Source organism: Melanaphis sacchari, unplaced genomic scaffold, assembly GCF_002803265.2.
Source record: "Melanaphis sacchari strain LSU unplaced genomic scaffold, SCAv2.0 Contig13_pilon_pilon, whole genome shotgun sequence".
NCBI classification, from domain to species: domain Eukaryota; kingdom Metazoa; phylum Arthropoda; class Insecta; order Hemiptera; family Aphididae; genus Melanaphis; species Melanaphis sacchari.
Genome location: NW_020270588.1, coordinates 2,882,477 through 2,899,841, shown reverse-complemented (window position 1 = coordinate 2,899,841; position 17,365 = coordinate 2,882,477). Strand labels below are relative to the sequence as shown.

Here is a 17,365-nt window from a genome sequence, read left to right as displayed (position 1 = left end):
TTATTTTCGTTAAAATCAATATAAATGTTTATCGAATAATTTAAGCAATATTACATTAAATGGTACACTTATCATTACAAAATTGTAGTTATATTATACGATCGTGTTTTATTCATACAATTATTTAAACAAGGACAAACTCGCTTTACCCATGGGCATATAATATGACTATCTTAAAACCCTATTTATATTCACATGTCCGTGTATTTATAGTGTTCGTCTTTGATAATTTCGAACATCGTATAAATTCTCATACGGTACCATGCACTGTGGTCGAAAGAGAGCCACCGGAGATTTTCTATTTCAATCCATAGAGCAATTTCATTATAGGTTATAATTTTAATCGTATTTCCTCAAAATTATTCATAGGTTGATGTATATCACAAACGTCATCCATATAATCGAAAATTATGTTGAACATCTGTTAAGGGTGGAGTAATTAATAATGTACTTATATTATTGAAACAATTGAACAATTTGTAAAATTGTTATTAATTTGGAAGTGATTGTTATAATATCACAGAGTAAAATTATTGTTTTAGTACTTTTCCAACAAAACATTTGATAAAATATTTAAAAGGTACTTTCATACCATTCAAAAAGATTTATAAACTATACGCGCGCAAGATTTAACTTGTGATGTTGAAGGATTTGTTTTGGTTGTAAATTATTGTAATATTATAATGGCTTTGGTCCAATTGAAATTTAATTTTGTTATTTAATTAAAAATAAATAATAATAATTGAAAACTAATTACATCCAGCTTAAATAAATATCATAAAAATTAGTATTTTATTGTTTTTCAATGAATTATTTCAAATTATTATTCAGTCTATTACAACACAAATGACATATGCTAGTATGTATTGAAATATTTATTGATAATTAAAACAGTTTACAACATTCTTTTTAATTTTTAAAGAGGGTTCGTAAAATGTTTTGAATTCTAAAAATTGTAAATGTTTATTATTTAGCTTGCATTTATTCAATACTATAAATACAGAAAGCTGTATTTATACAAAAAGAAAAATATAATTCGTTGATATTATTAAAAACCAATGAATAGCTTTATATAATGATATCAATTTTGAAATTTATTGCAAGACATTGCAATTATTAATATATGATTTCGTCACTTAATTATTATTAAAATAAAATGTTATGCAAAATCATTTTGTGAAGTTATTTTCTAAAAAACGACGTCTAATAAATAAAATTTAATTTTTCTAGTATAATTACACAAGGAATAGTCGCAACTTATTTATTATTTTAAGTATCAAATTTTTGAATAATGCATGGTTGATTTATGATATAATTTTTCCTATTCTGTAATAGATTAATAATACATATGAGTATGTTTATATACATATGATATTGTATACTTTATTATATCATGTATCATTGTATTATAATCATACAAATACTAAAAAAAGTATATATTAATATAACCTAAATTATTAAAATTTGAATATTTTTATAGGTACACACTATCTAAAGTAATTTATAAATGTATTCTTAGAAAAATAAGATTATTTAAAATCAATGAAATACATAAATGTTTTTAAATTTTATGTGTTTTAGCAAATAATTTAAATATTATTAGTAAATATTGTTTATTTATATGAAAAATTAATCGTGTATGGGTGTAAAAAAATGTATACGTAATAAATTATATAATATTTAAAGTAATTACTAGTTCAAATAACTATCATCACGTACAACTATATGATAATTAAAATATGCATATTATGCTATAAATTACAAAAACTTTTAGATCCCTTAAAACCAAAAGCAATTGTCAAGTTTTTAGTCTAAATTTAAGTTTAAATTAAATTTTTTTTTTTTATCGAGGTAAAAAAAAATTATAAAACAAACACGTTGGTGTATCGTATATTTATTTCAAAAGTTGTATTTTATATCAACAGTTTTTAAAACTTATTAAAACGAAAACTTATTTTTAATGACTTGTGGAATTTCAGTTTAATAACATTATACTTAAATTTTAAGTTTTAGTTCTTGAAAAATTATTTTTAAAAAAACTGTTAATTTTAGGTAATATATAATAGATTTTTCAGCTTAAATTACTAAAATTGTTATTTTTCGGTTAGAAGCTTAAATATTTCATACAAGATTTCTTCTATGTAATTATTTAGAATAATGTATGTTTTTTATGTACGTAGCTGAAGAAATTTTTTGTACCTAGTTGATAAAATACTCTAATAATTAACTTAAGTGAAAGTTTCTAGCAGAAAATCAGATTTAATTATCTACCTTGTATGGAAGTTATATTATACGCCTTTGGGTTTTAATCTATTACTATTTTTGTATAAGGAGTACAGAATAAAAGTGCTTGAAATGACTGGTGAGATTTGGGAGTTAGTTGTGGTATTGAAGAAAAGTGATGTGAGTATTTGTTTTAGCGCAAAGAATCTAAGTTGACGGAAGGGAGAAAAGAAAACTGGGAAGAAGTATAAGATAATATACGTACTCCTTAAGGCTACAATAATTAAGTGAGTGTGTTAGAAGATAAATATATAAATTGAAAGGAAATATAGTAAAGGTTTTGGTGAAAAATAATACAATAATCAATAATGATGTAAAAGTAAATCTATATAATAAAGTGATAAATTATACTTAGTATAAGTATTTAATATTATGCTTCACAATCTATATGCAGGGAGTGTTCTAAAGATTTAATTAAAAAAAAATAATGATGAGTTATTATGAACTGAAAACATCATGATGAGTTATGGCACAAATAAATATTTAGAGAGCAATGGGTTAGAGTATGAGTGAATTCTTGAATAAAACTATATGGTTTTTAAAGAATAGGAATAAAACGTAGGAATGAGTACTTTAGTTTACGTAGGTATGAATTGGCAATAAGAATACGTACTTTTTGTAGGAAGAATATTACATGCATTTTAAAGGTGAAAGAAATAGGTCACATTTAGATTGTTTTTTATGGAGAATTAGAGAGTCCTTAAAGGAATGAAATGTAAAGTAATTCCAAGAAAATGTGTAACATATCATAGGGAGATATGTAGTCAAAAGAAAAGAACTGTTAAGAGAATGAAAATTAAGTAGTGAGAGGGTGAAATCTGTGAACTTCTTTTTAATTCAATTGGTATTTTATGATACTAAATGTTGTTATTTTCGAGAGTTTTTAATGTTTATTTAAGCTGGTGCTTATTATTCATCGATATTTTTATGTTACCATTGAAAATCGATTTTAGCTGCTGTATATGGCTAGTAGTTTCTTTGAAATTTAAATTACCTATTGAGTTTAGTATATCTTAAACACCTTATGCTATGATTGGTGATGGTTTGTATACTTTAGACTCTGTTCTAGGCTCTAGCAGTATCTAATTTCTTAATGTGTTTTTTTAATAGGCTTAAACTAACTTTTGAGCTGGAACCTGGAACCAGTGATTTCAATGAGTGAAAATGTAAAATTATTTATAAGGAAATTGAAATTAAAAAAAAAGTGTAAAACATGGAGGGAAATATAAAGTAAATTTTAAAAAAAAGTAGAAAATATAGTTAAAAGTGTGGTAATTGGTATTGTTAATGGAGTAAAAGTGAGCTATAGGAAAAGAACACAATGTGTTAAGATAATAATGGGTATAGGATACAATAGTAAGGAAGAAAAATTAATTTAAAATGATATAATAGAAATAAAAATAGTAAAGAGTGATCAGAGTTTAAAAGAATAAATAAAAAAATGTAGTAAAGAAATTAAATTTAAAAATATATTAACTGATGAGAACCTAGGAAAAAGAGATAAAAAGGAAATATAACTAAAAATCGATTAAGATTCATGGAAAAGTGTCCAGAGATTTTCAGAATATTTAGTGTATGAAGAGTAAGCTAATAAAGTTTTGACCATTTACAAGAAGTTAAAAAAAAAAGTATCAAAAATATATCAAAGAGACGTGATTGAAAAATTTCTTTGAAAAATAAAACAGAAGAATTAGCATGGATTTTAGGCATAGTTATGGTATGACTGACATGGTAGTTGAGGAGAAGTATAGAGTGCTGTTAAAAAGATAAAAATGTAAAAGAAGTAAGACTTGTAGTCATATGGATAATGCTGTTAGAAAACATAGACATAATGTCATTAACTGGCTTTATTATCAATTATTCATAAATAAGCCTTAATCATAACTCACATTAATAGGATATTACTTATTAATATGTATATATGTTTATTCGTTTTTTTTCAAATTTGGTAGCTTAATAAAAAAATATGCTCGATTTATATTATTTTAGAAGATAAATTAAACATCACAAAAATACATATTATAATAATTTTCAAAGACGATAATTGCAGTTTAATAATTTATTTTATGTAGATACACCAAAATATTTTTATTAGTAAGTTACGGTCGTAATGATAAATCGTAGTTCGTCAGTTAATTTTATGAAGTTAATAAAACTCATAAACCACATTATTTTGTTATCTACGTCGGTATGGCGTACATTCAAGTTTTTTTTTTATAAATTTATGTATTTGTATATTTTTAATTCTATAGTCAGTATTTTGTTAATAACTAAATGTAATGTTCTAGAAAAATTAAAAAATTCACATAGCAATATAGATGTATATTTATTTTAATTTTTTTAAATTTTATTTTCTTTAACCATTGTTAACCCTAAATAAACAACAAAACTTTCCATTTAGTTGACTTTCAATCAAATTAAAGTAGTTAACCGATATGCGTATGGCGTTTATGTCCGGGAGTAGGCTTGAAGGCCTAGTTCAGACGCCTATTTAACCACAAACAACAGAAACCTACGGGTGCCCAACTTAAAATTCTGCCAAATAGGTGTCTAAACTAGGTTCTCAGGCCTACTCTCGGACATAAGCGTCATACCTAAAAAAAAAAGTAAAGTTTACCGATTATGTATCACTTATCACTTATGCTAACAGAGTTAAATGTTTGACCTTGAGCAGACTATCAGTTTTAGTAGTAAAAAATTTCAGCTAAATCGGTTAACTTAATGTGAATATCTATTAATACAGTTACATCCACAAGCATTTTTCAATTATTTTTATCCTTCGGGAGATTTTCTCCTCATAAATTAAAATTAAAAGTTAGTGCTCTAATTAAATTATTACGTACCTAATCTCTAATGACCAACGTTATTTAACGGTACAAGTCTATAAATGAAATCTTTGCGAAATATTATAGAAAATATAATTCCTACAAGTTCAGCAAAAGGTGAAATTACATTTATTCGAAGAATTTCGATGATTTCCACTGACTTGCCGTTTTCTTTCAAACGGCTTCAATTCCCTATTAAAGTTTCTTTTTCGATTACGATCAACAAAGCTCAAGGTCAAATATTTAACTACGTTGGCGTAGATATTCGTTCAGAGTGCTTTTCACATGGACAATTATTCGTGGATTTTCTCGAACTGGGGACTTGAATCATCTAAGGGTTTTGATTTCAATAGGAGATATAACAAAAAACGTTATATACTCAGAAGTTTTATGAAACTCTTTATTAATAACAGATTATTTAAAATTTATTTTATTTCTCTATTTATTTTCAATGAAAATATATTTATCATTTATACCGCTAGAAACATTTCAATACGTTTTTATTAACTGTTTTTATATTTACTTGCGGATCACATTAAACGATAAAATTTGAATAAAAAAATTCTATAAATATCGTCCGAAGGCAAAATAAGTAACCAATCACGGGCAAAGCCGTGACGGATCGGCTAGTGCCTGGTATCATATAAATCATAACTAACTTAAAAATATACGAGGATACATAATCAACGGAACTTTTTATCTTACCATGTGAGACTCATAGTTACAGCATATTGACTATAATAAATAAAATACTTATATACTTAACTATGAGTTGAGTATAATGTAGTGGGACATTAAACATATAATACAATTAGTTATCGGAATATTAATAATAATAATAATAATAATGATAACAATGACGAACAAGGCAATAATAATAATTACAATTAAGATCTAGATAATAAAGTAATATAATTACGATAATGATCAAAATAATAAGGATAATGATAACGACGATGATTCGGAACGCATATTAGCGCTTTTCAAACTCCATTACGACTACCACAGACGTCATTAAACTTTTCCCCATTTTTGTTTTTATTTATATATATATATATATATATATATATAGATTTTCTTTTTTGTAGACGGTTTTATGGTATTTAATTGGACGTTGGTACTGTGGAACACCGCAAGTTGAAGATATTCAGTATAAGTCTTATTTGAACGGAATATGACCAAAACTATGTTCAATATTGAATAGGGATTTTACAGAAATGGTCACTATGGAGACTGATCTTTTTTATTTTCATTTTTCAATTAAGTTCAAATTAATTTAGCTAATTTAATGTCATTAGGTATTAAAAACATTATTTTTGAAACCGTCATATAAAACATAAAAATAAATCAATTTATAAGATGAAAAAAAAATATATTTTTATAAATAGTATTTAATCATAATTTATTAATAAAAACAAAATAAATCAAATGATAGCTCAAAAATGTTGTAGATTAAATAAAATTATTAAAGTTATAAATTATACTACATTAAAATAATAATAATAATAATAATAGTGTACAGAATTTATATGCGTGACAGTAAATTATAATACAATATAATATGATAATATATAAAATATGTGTTCATTAACACAGTTCATATAAAAACAGCATAATTATTTTATGTGTAAACAATTAAAAAACAATAAAATATAATAAAAAAAATAAAACCATGGTGGGATCTTAACTCCATACAATTAGTTATTATTATTTTTAAACCTTCCAAAAGTACTCACAACAAAATAATAATAATAATAAAAATAATAATGAAGCTAAACGATAGATTTTAATTTTAATGAACTGACTGAAAACGTGTGTAATATGTTTTATTTATTCCAAAGTTTTTCAATCAGAGTAGTAATATCATTAATTTGCAGATCATTAGTTTGATGGCGATTTTTGCATCCTGTATCGCTTTCGTGTCTTTTCGCATTTTTTGGCTATGATTGAACAAATTATTATTATTATATTATAAAAATATGATACAATTTATGAATATACTTGGTTAGCTTAATTTTATCATTTGGACAGTTCTGAAAAAAATTAAAACAAAAAAAATATTTATTAAGTATAGCATATATTGAAAATAAATATTAATTTAAGTGTGATTATATGTTTAAATGTCAGGTCTTAAACTGTCAAAGCATCTAACTTATACATAAAATAATATTATTTTAAAAAATTATTTGTTAAGCAATCTGTTGCAAGTTAGAAGAAAAAGATCGATCAAACAATAAATAAAATAAAATAATGCCATAGAAATAAAGGAATGATGAGGTCTCCCAGTGAAGGTACTTTATCATGAAGTATATTATTTTATAGAATAAAATAAACAGTACAAAATTAATCACCTGTAAATTGAATGCTTCACACGTTTAGTTACGTATATTGTTTAGTTATTAATTATTAGTAATAGTATGGGGTAACGTAAATAAAAAATTTAATGTTATATTATTTTTATTTATATTTACTTAATGACCAAATAAGTATATTAGAATTATGAAAATATTAAAAATTTATTTTAATTTTTTTAAGAATGTTTTTAAATTAAATAGATAAATTTTAATTAATTTTCTATTTTATTGAGTATTCTATTATTTGGCAAACACATTTTGTTTATATATATAATATATACATAACTTAATAAAAATATATCATATTTAATTTTAGCTTATAGTATAATTATACTTTAATGAATAATATTATTGTGTTATTGATGATTTTACAAAAACTAATGAAAAATTATATGTTATCTTGATCAAGAAATGATTTTTTTACAGTTTTCAAAATATTATTCTAATATTATTCATAAAATAATAAGCATTAATTACCAATACAAATATTATTTTAATTCTTCAAACACTCTAATAAATCTACAGTGGAAAAAAAATGATTTAACATATTTTGATAATTTTTTGAATTATAAAAGTACTGGTTAAATATTTAACTTATATTCATACGAGTATTATGATGTAATTACTTTTATTACTAGATAAATTTAATATTATGTACCAATAAGAATATATTTTTTTATGCAATATTATGTAATAAAAGCCAATTATTATTTAAAGTACATATATTTTAAATTGAAAATATATAATGTTAATTTTCTTTACAAAACAATTTTGTTTAATTTTCTAATTTATCAAAAGGGTATTGATTAGTTGGTAATTATACCCTATAAAAATTATATTTTTTCAAATAAAGAGTCGACACAAACTTTTGAAAAAAAAATGTACATTTTTTGTAGTACAATAAAATGTTACAAATTAAAAACATGAAAGATAACATCGGAGTAAAAAATGCACATTTAAAAATGCACAAAAAATATACTGTATAAAAGTTAAAAATTGAAAAAAGAGTCTTGATGCAATGCGAAAACATCTTTAACTGAATTGTGTGCTTGAAGTACAATATTTGTTTTGTGTTGAATATTAAATTCTATAGACGAGTTGTTAATTTTTATTATTATTTCGTTTGAAAAATTTTCGTTTAAAATTTAAGTACTATTTATTATAGGCTCATGGAATTCTGATGAATAAATCACAAATAAACGTTTTAAACTTTTAACATCAGGTTTCTGCGTTTAGAGGAACGCGAGAAGGTTTCGGCATCGTTAGTTGATTGTACATGTACGTTATAAAATGATATTACTATTACACCACTCTAGTATAATATGTAAGTATGATACTAGTATATATTGTTTTTGGATAATAGAAAAAATTATCTATTCGAGTGTAAAAAATAAATGGAATTAACAACAGCGTTTCGAACTTACCGATTCGTATTCGAACCACAGGCAGTGTTGGAATTGTACGTATACTGGATTACATTTGTGTTCTGTTTCTTCTGCTGGCCATGGTACTGAAACAAATTGTATGGTTTCATAATAATAGGTACAATGTACTTAGTAAATTATATTATTTTGGTATTTTATGTATAAATTGTTATTTTGTTGAAAGTATTGAATTGATTAATCGATAACGCAATGATTTCATCAGTCGGTTACAGAGATTCAATTGAATCAACAATTTTACAAATTAATTCGAGTCAAAAGCTTGCATATTAAATTATTTAAATTAATTCAAAACAAAGACTAATACAATATGTAAATAGAAAAGGGGTTTGTAATAGTATTTATTTACGTATGTTTATATATTAATGTAATGATACAAATATTATGCCAATGTGCACTATGCTCATTTGCTGAAGCTATCATACAATCTAATTTCATCATTAAATATAGAAAATGTAAAACAAATAAATAAAATATTGCTGTATATGATTCGATGTTTTTAATTATAACGTATTTCGTTGTTATTATACTATTATGATTTTCTAATAATTTCATTATTGAATAGCAATAACAAATACAAACTAACCGTCGCGTCGTATTCAGTATAGCAGTGCATTATGTATTTAAGTTATTCCAAAAATACATTTTCATATAAATTGGGACGAAATTAATAAACTAAATATACTTATTTTAATATTATAATTTATTACCCGTACAGCTATTACAATTTTTAAAATGTACATGTACATACGACACGCGACTTGAAGTTATAACCTTTTATTGATATTATACTGCAATTTATTTTAATTTTGGATATGGTTATATTTTTAATATACGATAATGACGGCCAATGACTTTGTATTTATTATAAACAAATTAATTAATATTTTGATAAAGCATAATAAGATTTTTAAAGATTACGATTTTAGTAAAATTCTTCGATAAACAATAACATTTTTTGAAGATCTGATAAGTGAATTAATTACAATGGAAATTATCAAACAATTTCTGCACTGAAAAATGTTTAATATAATATCGATTTTGCAGGACTTACGGTATGCTATTGGTAAGTTAACTAACACCGTTACCATAATGGGGAGTTTACCATTTTTACAAAGCTCATATTACAAAGAAACTTATAATGTGGCAATCGTTTTGCTAGGTAGGTAGGTACATAGAAAGTGCGCGTATATAAATAATAGCATTTCTAAGCCTTTTGGTCGAATTGTTCATTTATACATTTTTTTTTTTTGTATTGATCGTTAACATTAATGGATTTTTGATTTAAAACACATTTGTGCTAGAAGAATAAATATATTTTTATTTATACGTAATATTTAAACATAAATATTTATTTTTAAATACAATTTTTATCATAATTTAGAAATATTAAGTTCAGCATAGATATTAACTTTCAAATTATACGTAGAAGACTATACATATACTGTGAGTATGTATTATTTACTCGATTGGACTACGAAAATTAAAATTTTAAATTGCGTTTGTGTTATTTGTCAAATTATACAGAAAAATCAATAAGACAAGTGTCGTTTTTTTTTTTTTTATTGTAAACGATTATTATCATTTAAAATATACATTAAAATATCAGCTTTTTTTTTTTAAATTTTTGCATCCAAACGTACTATTCAATGAAATTACATAACTGACTTTTTATGAAAGAACTACTTGATAACTGATATCAAATATTTTATTCAAAAATGTACTATTTTTCTATTTTAAATTTTTAAAACGTACAAATACTGAAAATAACCTATTTTACAAAACGTACTATTTCCATGGTTACAAATTAATTAAAAAATAAAGTTTATGAAAATATTTAGGTTAAGTAACATATAATATGTATGCATACACCCGAAAAATGTTATACAGTGTACCGGTTCACGGCGACTCTGACGTTGGTTTGCTTATAAAATATAGATAATATAACGATTGAATTTTATATATTTTTTGTTCTACGCGTGTTATTTTTTAAAAATCTCGATAAAGGCTTCGTTCAATATATAGTCATTGGGCGTATTGTTTTCCGTGGTGCTCGCTGCCGTGTAAAATTACGTATATACAGACAATAAGATATGTGGGTATACTTACTATAGGTCTCCTCGAGGCATTTGTCCAAGGCCTTTTGCCCTATTTGTTTCTGCCACTGTTCTTTGAAGACGCTCCTCATTGCGTAATCAGCTATAAACGTTTTGTTCAGTGAACCGTCTTCGGCGAGCTAAATAAATTTTAAATTACATATTATTATTTTTTTCTAATATTATATTTAATATTAATTTCTATACCAATTTGTTTTTCTTTCCGATACATTCGTGAAGACACTGGAATGCAAATAAAAAAAAAAAAAAAAAAAATGAGCCGTTCGATTAAAATACACAAATTTAATTTGTAAATTTAGAAAAAAACACTCACGAATTGCTTTTTCTTGGTAATCTTTACAGCTTCACTGGAAAACAAGTCTGGTTTGGGTGTAGTAGCTGTAAAATCGTCAAATACAATTATATGATACCAAGATATTTTATTATTGAATATTTTTCTTTAAAGTAATGTCAGTATTTTATGTAGTTAACTAATTTATTACATTTCATAATTTTTTTTATTTTTTTAATCACCAAAAATTGATTTTGTTAAAATGTTTAAACTATTTATTATTATTAAACTTCTTCATTACGCAAAAACATAACTATTGAAAATAAAATTCCAGCACAATAATCAAAAGTAGCTAATTTAATGTAGTTATATTATGATAAAATATAAATAATATTTTAATACGTAATATATATGCATGATTATGATAAATTTATTTTATTTTAATCAATATTAAACTATAATTAGTGTCGTATTGTTGTAAGTGTATAATTTTATAATTAATATATAATTATAATTTTATTATTGTTAATTTTTTTTTGTGGACTCTCCAGATAAAAAGCGATTATATTTAAATTGATTGTAATTTATGTTATTATGTTTGTAAGTCAAGCTTTTAGGAAGGTATGAAGTAATTTTTTTAATCATTTACATGTAGGTATAATATGAAATGTACATGGTGTGATTGAAATTAAATCATTTTCAATAAAATAAAACAAACTGTTCAAAGTATAATATTAATTTGGATTTTAAATATCTTAAACATAATACGCTTGTAACCTGGTTTGAATGGGCGATATGAATTTGCATATAATATATACTGCAAATTAATTTTCGTGTACGTTTAAAATACCAAAAGCACGTTGTTGTTTTATTATTATATGTATACATTTTCAAAAACAAAATATTAATTATGAACTTAATATATTGGTACTCCAAAGTGTATACTCAAAAGACGAAATTTACTAATCTGGACATGTACTGGAATGATTATATCGTTCATTGCATGTATGTGTTTTCTGGAGATTTACGTTGCTGACCAAGTGTCGAGAATTAGTTTTTGTTAATTTAAAATGACATTCGTGTTATCTAATAGTAATTTTATAATGAAAAATTACTTCGATATTATACTAACATGATGTTTGCAACACATGTGCTTGTATAGTCTAGATTTTAATCCCGAACTTGTCAATTTAGACGAAGGGGATAATTTTATTCAAATCCTTTTACTGATCCCTTTTTTTAATTAATTCGAAACTTACCTACTGTACATACCAAACGAATTTGTGAAAAATACAACTGACCATCTCATATAATATGCATAGGTTTGCGCATGGGGATACAAATGCCAACGATAAATATTTTACAGAACTCGATCGATACTCATACTTGCATAATAATATTAAACAAGTTTGAAATTTTATTCTCACCTAAAATCAGAGCGTTTTGAATTTATTGGAAAATAAATAATAATGAAAATTTGTGGATAACATTTCATGTTTATTGATACCGCCATATTACTGGCCAGTATAAAAACGATTGAAAATAACTTGTATAGATAACTATTAGTAGTTAGGTATACGCCATACGATATTTTAAGGACTAAAATATATAGTTTGAAGAAATTTAAAGGAGGATGCAAGTATTCATTTCTAATATATTTTTTATTTAAACTAGATTTTTAAATAAAGGTAGACAGTGTTCTAATTTTAATATAAACTTGATCAAAAAGTACTTTTAAAAAACAATACACATAATGGTATGAAAGTATATTGTTAAATATTTAATTTTTTATAAAATTTAGATAAAAACGTCCATTTTTAGTTCGATTTATAGGTTTTTCAATTAGTGAATCAAAACTAATTTATTTAGAATATTTTTATTTATATGTATTACATATAAATAAACATTATTGTTTTAACATAATTAGTTAGGTTGAATGCCCGCTTAATATAAACGTGAAGGAGAAAGTTTAGAGGTCAAAAATTCAAAACCTTAAAATTCGTAGTTGAATGGAAACCATAATGTAGAAAGTTTTAGTTCAAAATTATCGCAACGTGATTATATTATTAAAAACGCATATATTATTATTATATACGTTTTTACTATGCTATTCAAAATAATACAGTATGATATCATTATTGTTTTTATATATTAAAAAAAAAAATAATATTTTAATAATTACTTGCATTAGATAACTATGATACCTATGATCAAAATTATTTGTTTTTTTCAAACGATTAGTCGAAATTACGATTAATAACGTTTTACTGATAATAAAATTATGATATTATTGAATATTGTTTTATATCATCAACCGTCAATGTATAGGAAATTTATTTAATACTACACAATTATTGACTTCGATGTCACCATTAAATAACTTTGAGTATGAAAGATAGAAATATTATCTTTACTAAAATATTTAATGTGCCTACCTAATATCATAATATGGATTATAAGAATACTAATCTACGAATCAAATCTATACAAAAAGCGAAATATGGTAAAAATAATAAAATGTACATGCCTAATATATTTTTATCTATATGAAGTTAATTTAAACAGACTTTATATACTAAATACTAAATTGACTGAGTTAATTTTGAACATAATTAAATTTACCTGTAACTGTTGCAAACTTTTCAGCTACTTGTGCGTAACACTCGTCAGCTGCTACTTTGTCTTTATCGCCAAATCGTTTCATCGCATTTTCTGGGCCACAACATGACTTAAAAAAAAAAAAAAAAAGTAGTTTTTATTTTATTTATTTTTTCAAAAACACAGGACTTGATTAAAAACTAAGAGTTTTTTGTTTTAGTTTATAAATACTTCTATTTTTATAACACTTTGTTGGAAGTTTGTGGTTAAAAAAAATATCATTAAATTAAGTTAAGAGTGGTTGCTAACAAAAACAAACTTAAACTAACCATCGTACCATCGACCTGGATAATTTAGAGAAAAAAAATCATGTCTACTTGAGAATATTTTGGCAGACTATCAAAAAATAATAGGTGCATTAAAAATTATTTAATAACAGAAACGTTTTTATTTGAAACTCATATATCTAATGTGTACCTGCAGAATTCTTGTTTTAAATACAAAGAAACATAATAATTGTATAAAATGTTATTTGAAGATGAAAAATTTATGTGATTATTCTTAGTTAATTAAATATTTTACAACTACATATTTTCTACTTAAGCAAAAATTATATAGTTATTAGAAATAAATACTCATTTTTAATATTGAAATATTTGAAATATTTTATATTAATAACTAAAATAATTGATATTTTATAATTTTTTCAAAATATTTTGTTTATAAGGGTTAACTTTAATATTAAATAATAATAATAAAAAAAAAATACATTCAATTGTTTTAATATATTATCCGTGTATGACTTGCTAAAAAAAAACTTTTTAAGCACAATTGCGTTGTTTTTGTTTCATCTTTTATATAAATTATATAACATTTTAAAGGAAAAACAAGCAGTACTGTTTAATTTCTCAGCAAGTTTTTACCCAAACTGTAGTCGACAAGTTAATTAAAATCGACTACTCAATCGAATATTTTACCAAGTTAAATCAGACTAAAGTTTTTACATGAGTATTTCAAAAGTCTTTAGTGTATGGTTTTAATAAGAATTAATTAAAAATTTAAATAATTATTCAATTTTGTTGTTTTCGTCTTAAGTAATTCTGAACTGAATATAAATAATATGAAATTTGCGATAATATAAAAAATTTAAAATGTCAATTAGATGTAAACCTATTTCTTAAGAATTGGATAAAACATTTTGAAGTATATTTTGTTTAATTAAAACAAAAAAATATTAATCGAACTTATTTTAAATTTATAATTATAAAATATTATGCTGTAATATAAGTTGGTAGGTATACACCTAAGTAAATAATAATTTAATTCAAACAATAAAATGAATACTTATTTTTTTTTTTTTAAATAAAACTTTAAATTAAATTATTTTTTTAGTAATATTTCGATGAAAGTAATCTTGGTAAAATTTAAATATTGTCTTTAAAGCTAAGCAATAACTTACATAAAAATATAAAAATCAATATAAAAATACACATTTTTTTGATTTATAAAAAATTTTTAAAACATTTGGAGTTTTGTATTATCTAGATATTATATTAAATATTCTGCAATATTTTATTTTATGGTAAAAGCGGTTTAGTCTAAATTTAAATCAGATTTTTAACAGTTATAATTTATAACTACAAGAATATAAACAATTATAACCTATGTCTAAGTTATATAATTTTTAACTTTTGTTGTTTTGTACTATTGTATTTTGTTATTTTCAAAAAATTACTTATTATATCTTGATGTATACTATACAATGAAGACAGTAACACTATTACATATGCTATATCTTATTATTATTCCATGATATTTTTCTGTATAAAATATATATATATGTATAATAAAAATGGTATATAAAAACTAAAAAAAATAACTTTAAATTTTTAATTGTAAAAATAAATTATTTTCTTTTAGCGACTAATATAAAAGTTAATTCATTATGATCCGAATTCGAGGAAAATTTTCAAACAAATCTTAACGGTTTTATTGTTGGATAGCAGTTTTAACAAAAGAACTTTTACTTTTTCAATTAAATCAACTAGGACGATGGACTAAAATTATTATTTCCAAAAACGTCCAATGCATTTTACGTGTTTCACAATGAGCGTATTTATTGTATCAATATTGTTATAAAATGACAATACATTTATAAGAATTTTTACGGTGTAACGTAAATAAATTATTATGTACACGATATTATTATACTATTCACATAATGTAAGCGTTACGGAGAAATCTGTTACACTTAATAAAGTACTTTTGTTGGGTTTTGGCGAGAGTGTATGTTTTTTTTTTTTTTTTGAAATCCAGGCCAAATTGTGAGCACGGTGAGAATATACCTAAGTTGGAATATTTTATTTTACCATATAAAATTTAATGTTTTAAAATATTATCGTGTATCTAAGTGTTGTGTATAAAAATATATTATAACACCATATACGAGTATTGTATACCTATACTATCCTAATACATTTATATTGTAAGTGTATGTTAAATTGTACATTATGTAAATAGTTTACCTTCTTGGTGGCTTGTTTACACCGAAAGAAGTCGCTGTCTTCGGTGTCCAACAGTTCTTTGCCTCGTCTGTGGTGACCTGCATCGGCTAAAAGCACACAATAGAATTTAATTACGGTTAAAATAATATTATACAATACAGCAACTACACAATGTAAGAATATCAGGCGTAAAATCTCATCCAGAAGAGTATAAAATCCACGGAGACTGGCCATCTTAGGAGACATTATACATACATAATTTATCGCGACTTATTGATTTTAGAGAGTATAGTAATAATATTGTAATACCAAAGACCATTATATGTACAATTACATTATAATATCATGCTCACCGAAAGTGACGGATATCTGAAACAGAATGACGGCAACTGCGAAAGATTTGATCATTGCAGTGTAAGCGGACATTTCGTCGAAGTTTTTCTCGTTCGTACGTCAATAATATTATTAAGATATTGTACAATCAAGACGGTCAAGTACGTCTGTGTGTACAGACACTTCTGCGACGCGATGTCTTACTTATATTTTACGCCACGGTACAAGTTCAATAGCTATATTATTATTATCGTTATGTCGAGGACGCGTTGCGACAGCGAAATATCCACGGAGAGACCCACAGTAGTAGACGAACTGAGCAGTGACTTGGCATCAGTTGAACACGTCGCCGCGCGGAACCGGCAAATTATTCTTCGGACGGCATATCCGTTTCTCCGAGTCCCCACCAGGACCCAAAGCCACAGCCGCCTACGCTCTCCACTCGTGTTTCTGTCGCCGCCGCTGTTCTTGACCCAATCTTGTTGTATTACACATATTATTATGTACTGGTACTTTATGTGTACAAACACACGAACTGCACCGAACCTGACATCGATGTTATGATGCTACTGTCACCGACTTCTGGGCCGTGGGGTCGTTGACTTATTCGGAACCGGTCGCACGCGGCTTAACCCTTC

At 24.4% G+C, this 17,365-nt stretch overlaps 1 protein-coding gene across 1 annotated transcript; it reads right to left on the bottom strand.

The window, feature by feature from the left end:
- Positions 1-6,633: 6,633 nt before the first annotated feature.
- Positions 6,634-17,065, bottom strand: LOC112591603. Its single transcript, XM_025335465.1, has 9 exons — positions 16,748-17,065; positions 16,416-16,501; positions 13,915-14,020; positions 11,335-11,399; positions 11,208-11,243; positions 11,014-11,140; positions 8,887-8,972; positions 7,110-7,141; positions 6,634-7,044 (listed from the first exon to the last, which is right to left on the bottom strand). Exons 1-9 carry the CDS (start codon positions 16,818-16,820, stop codon positions 6,990-6,992), a joined length of 666 nt encoding a protein of 221 aa, XP_025191250.1. The 5' UTR covers positions 16,821-17,065; the 3' UTR covers positions 6,634-6,989.
- Between the last annotated feature and the right edge of the window lie 300 nt (positions 17,066-17,365).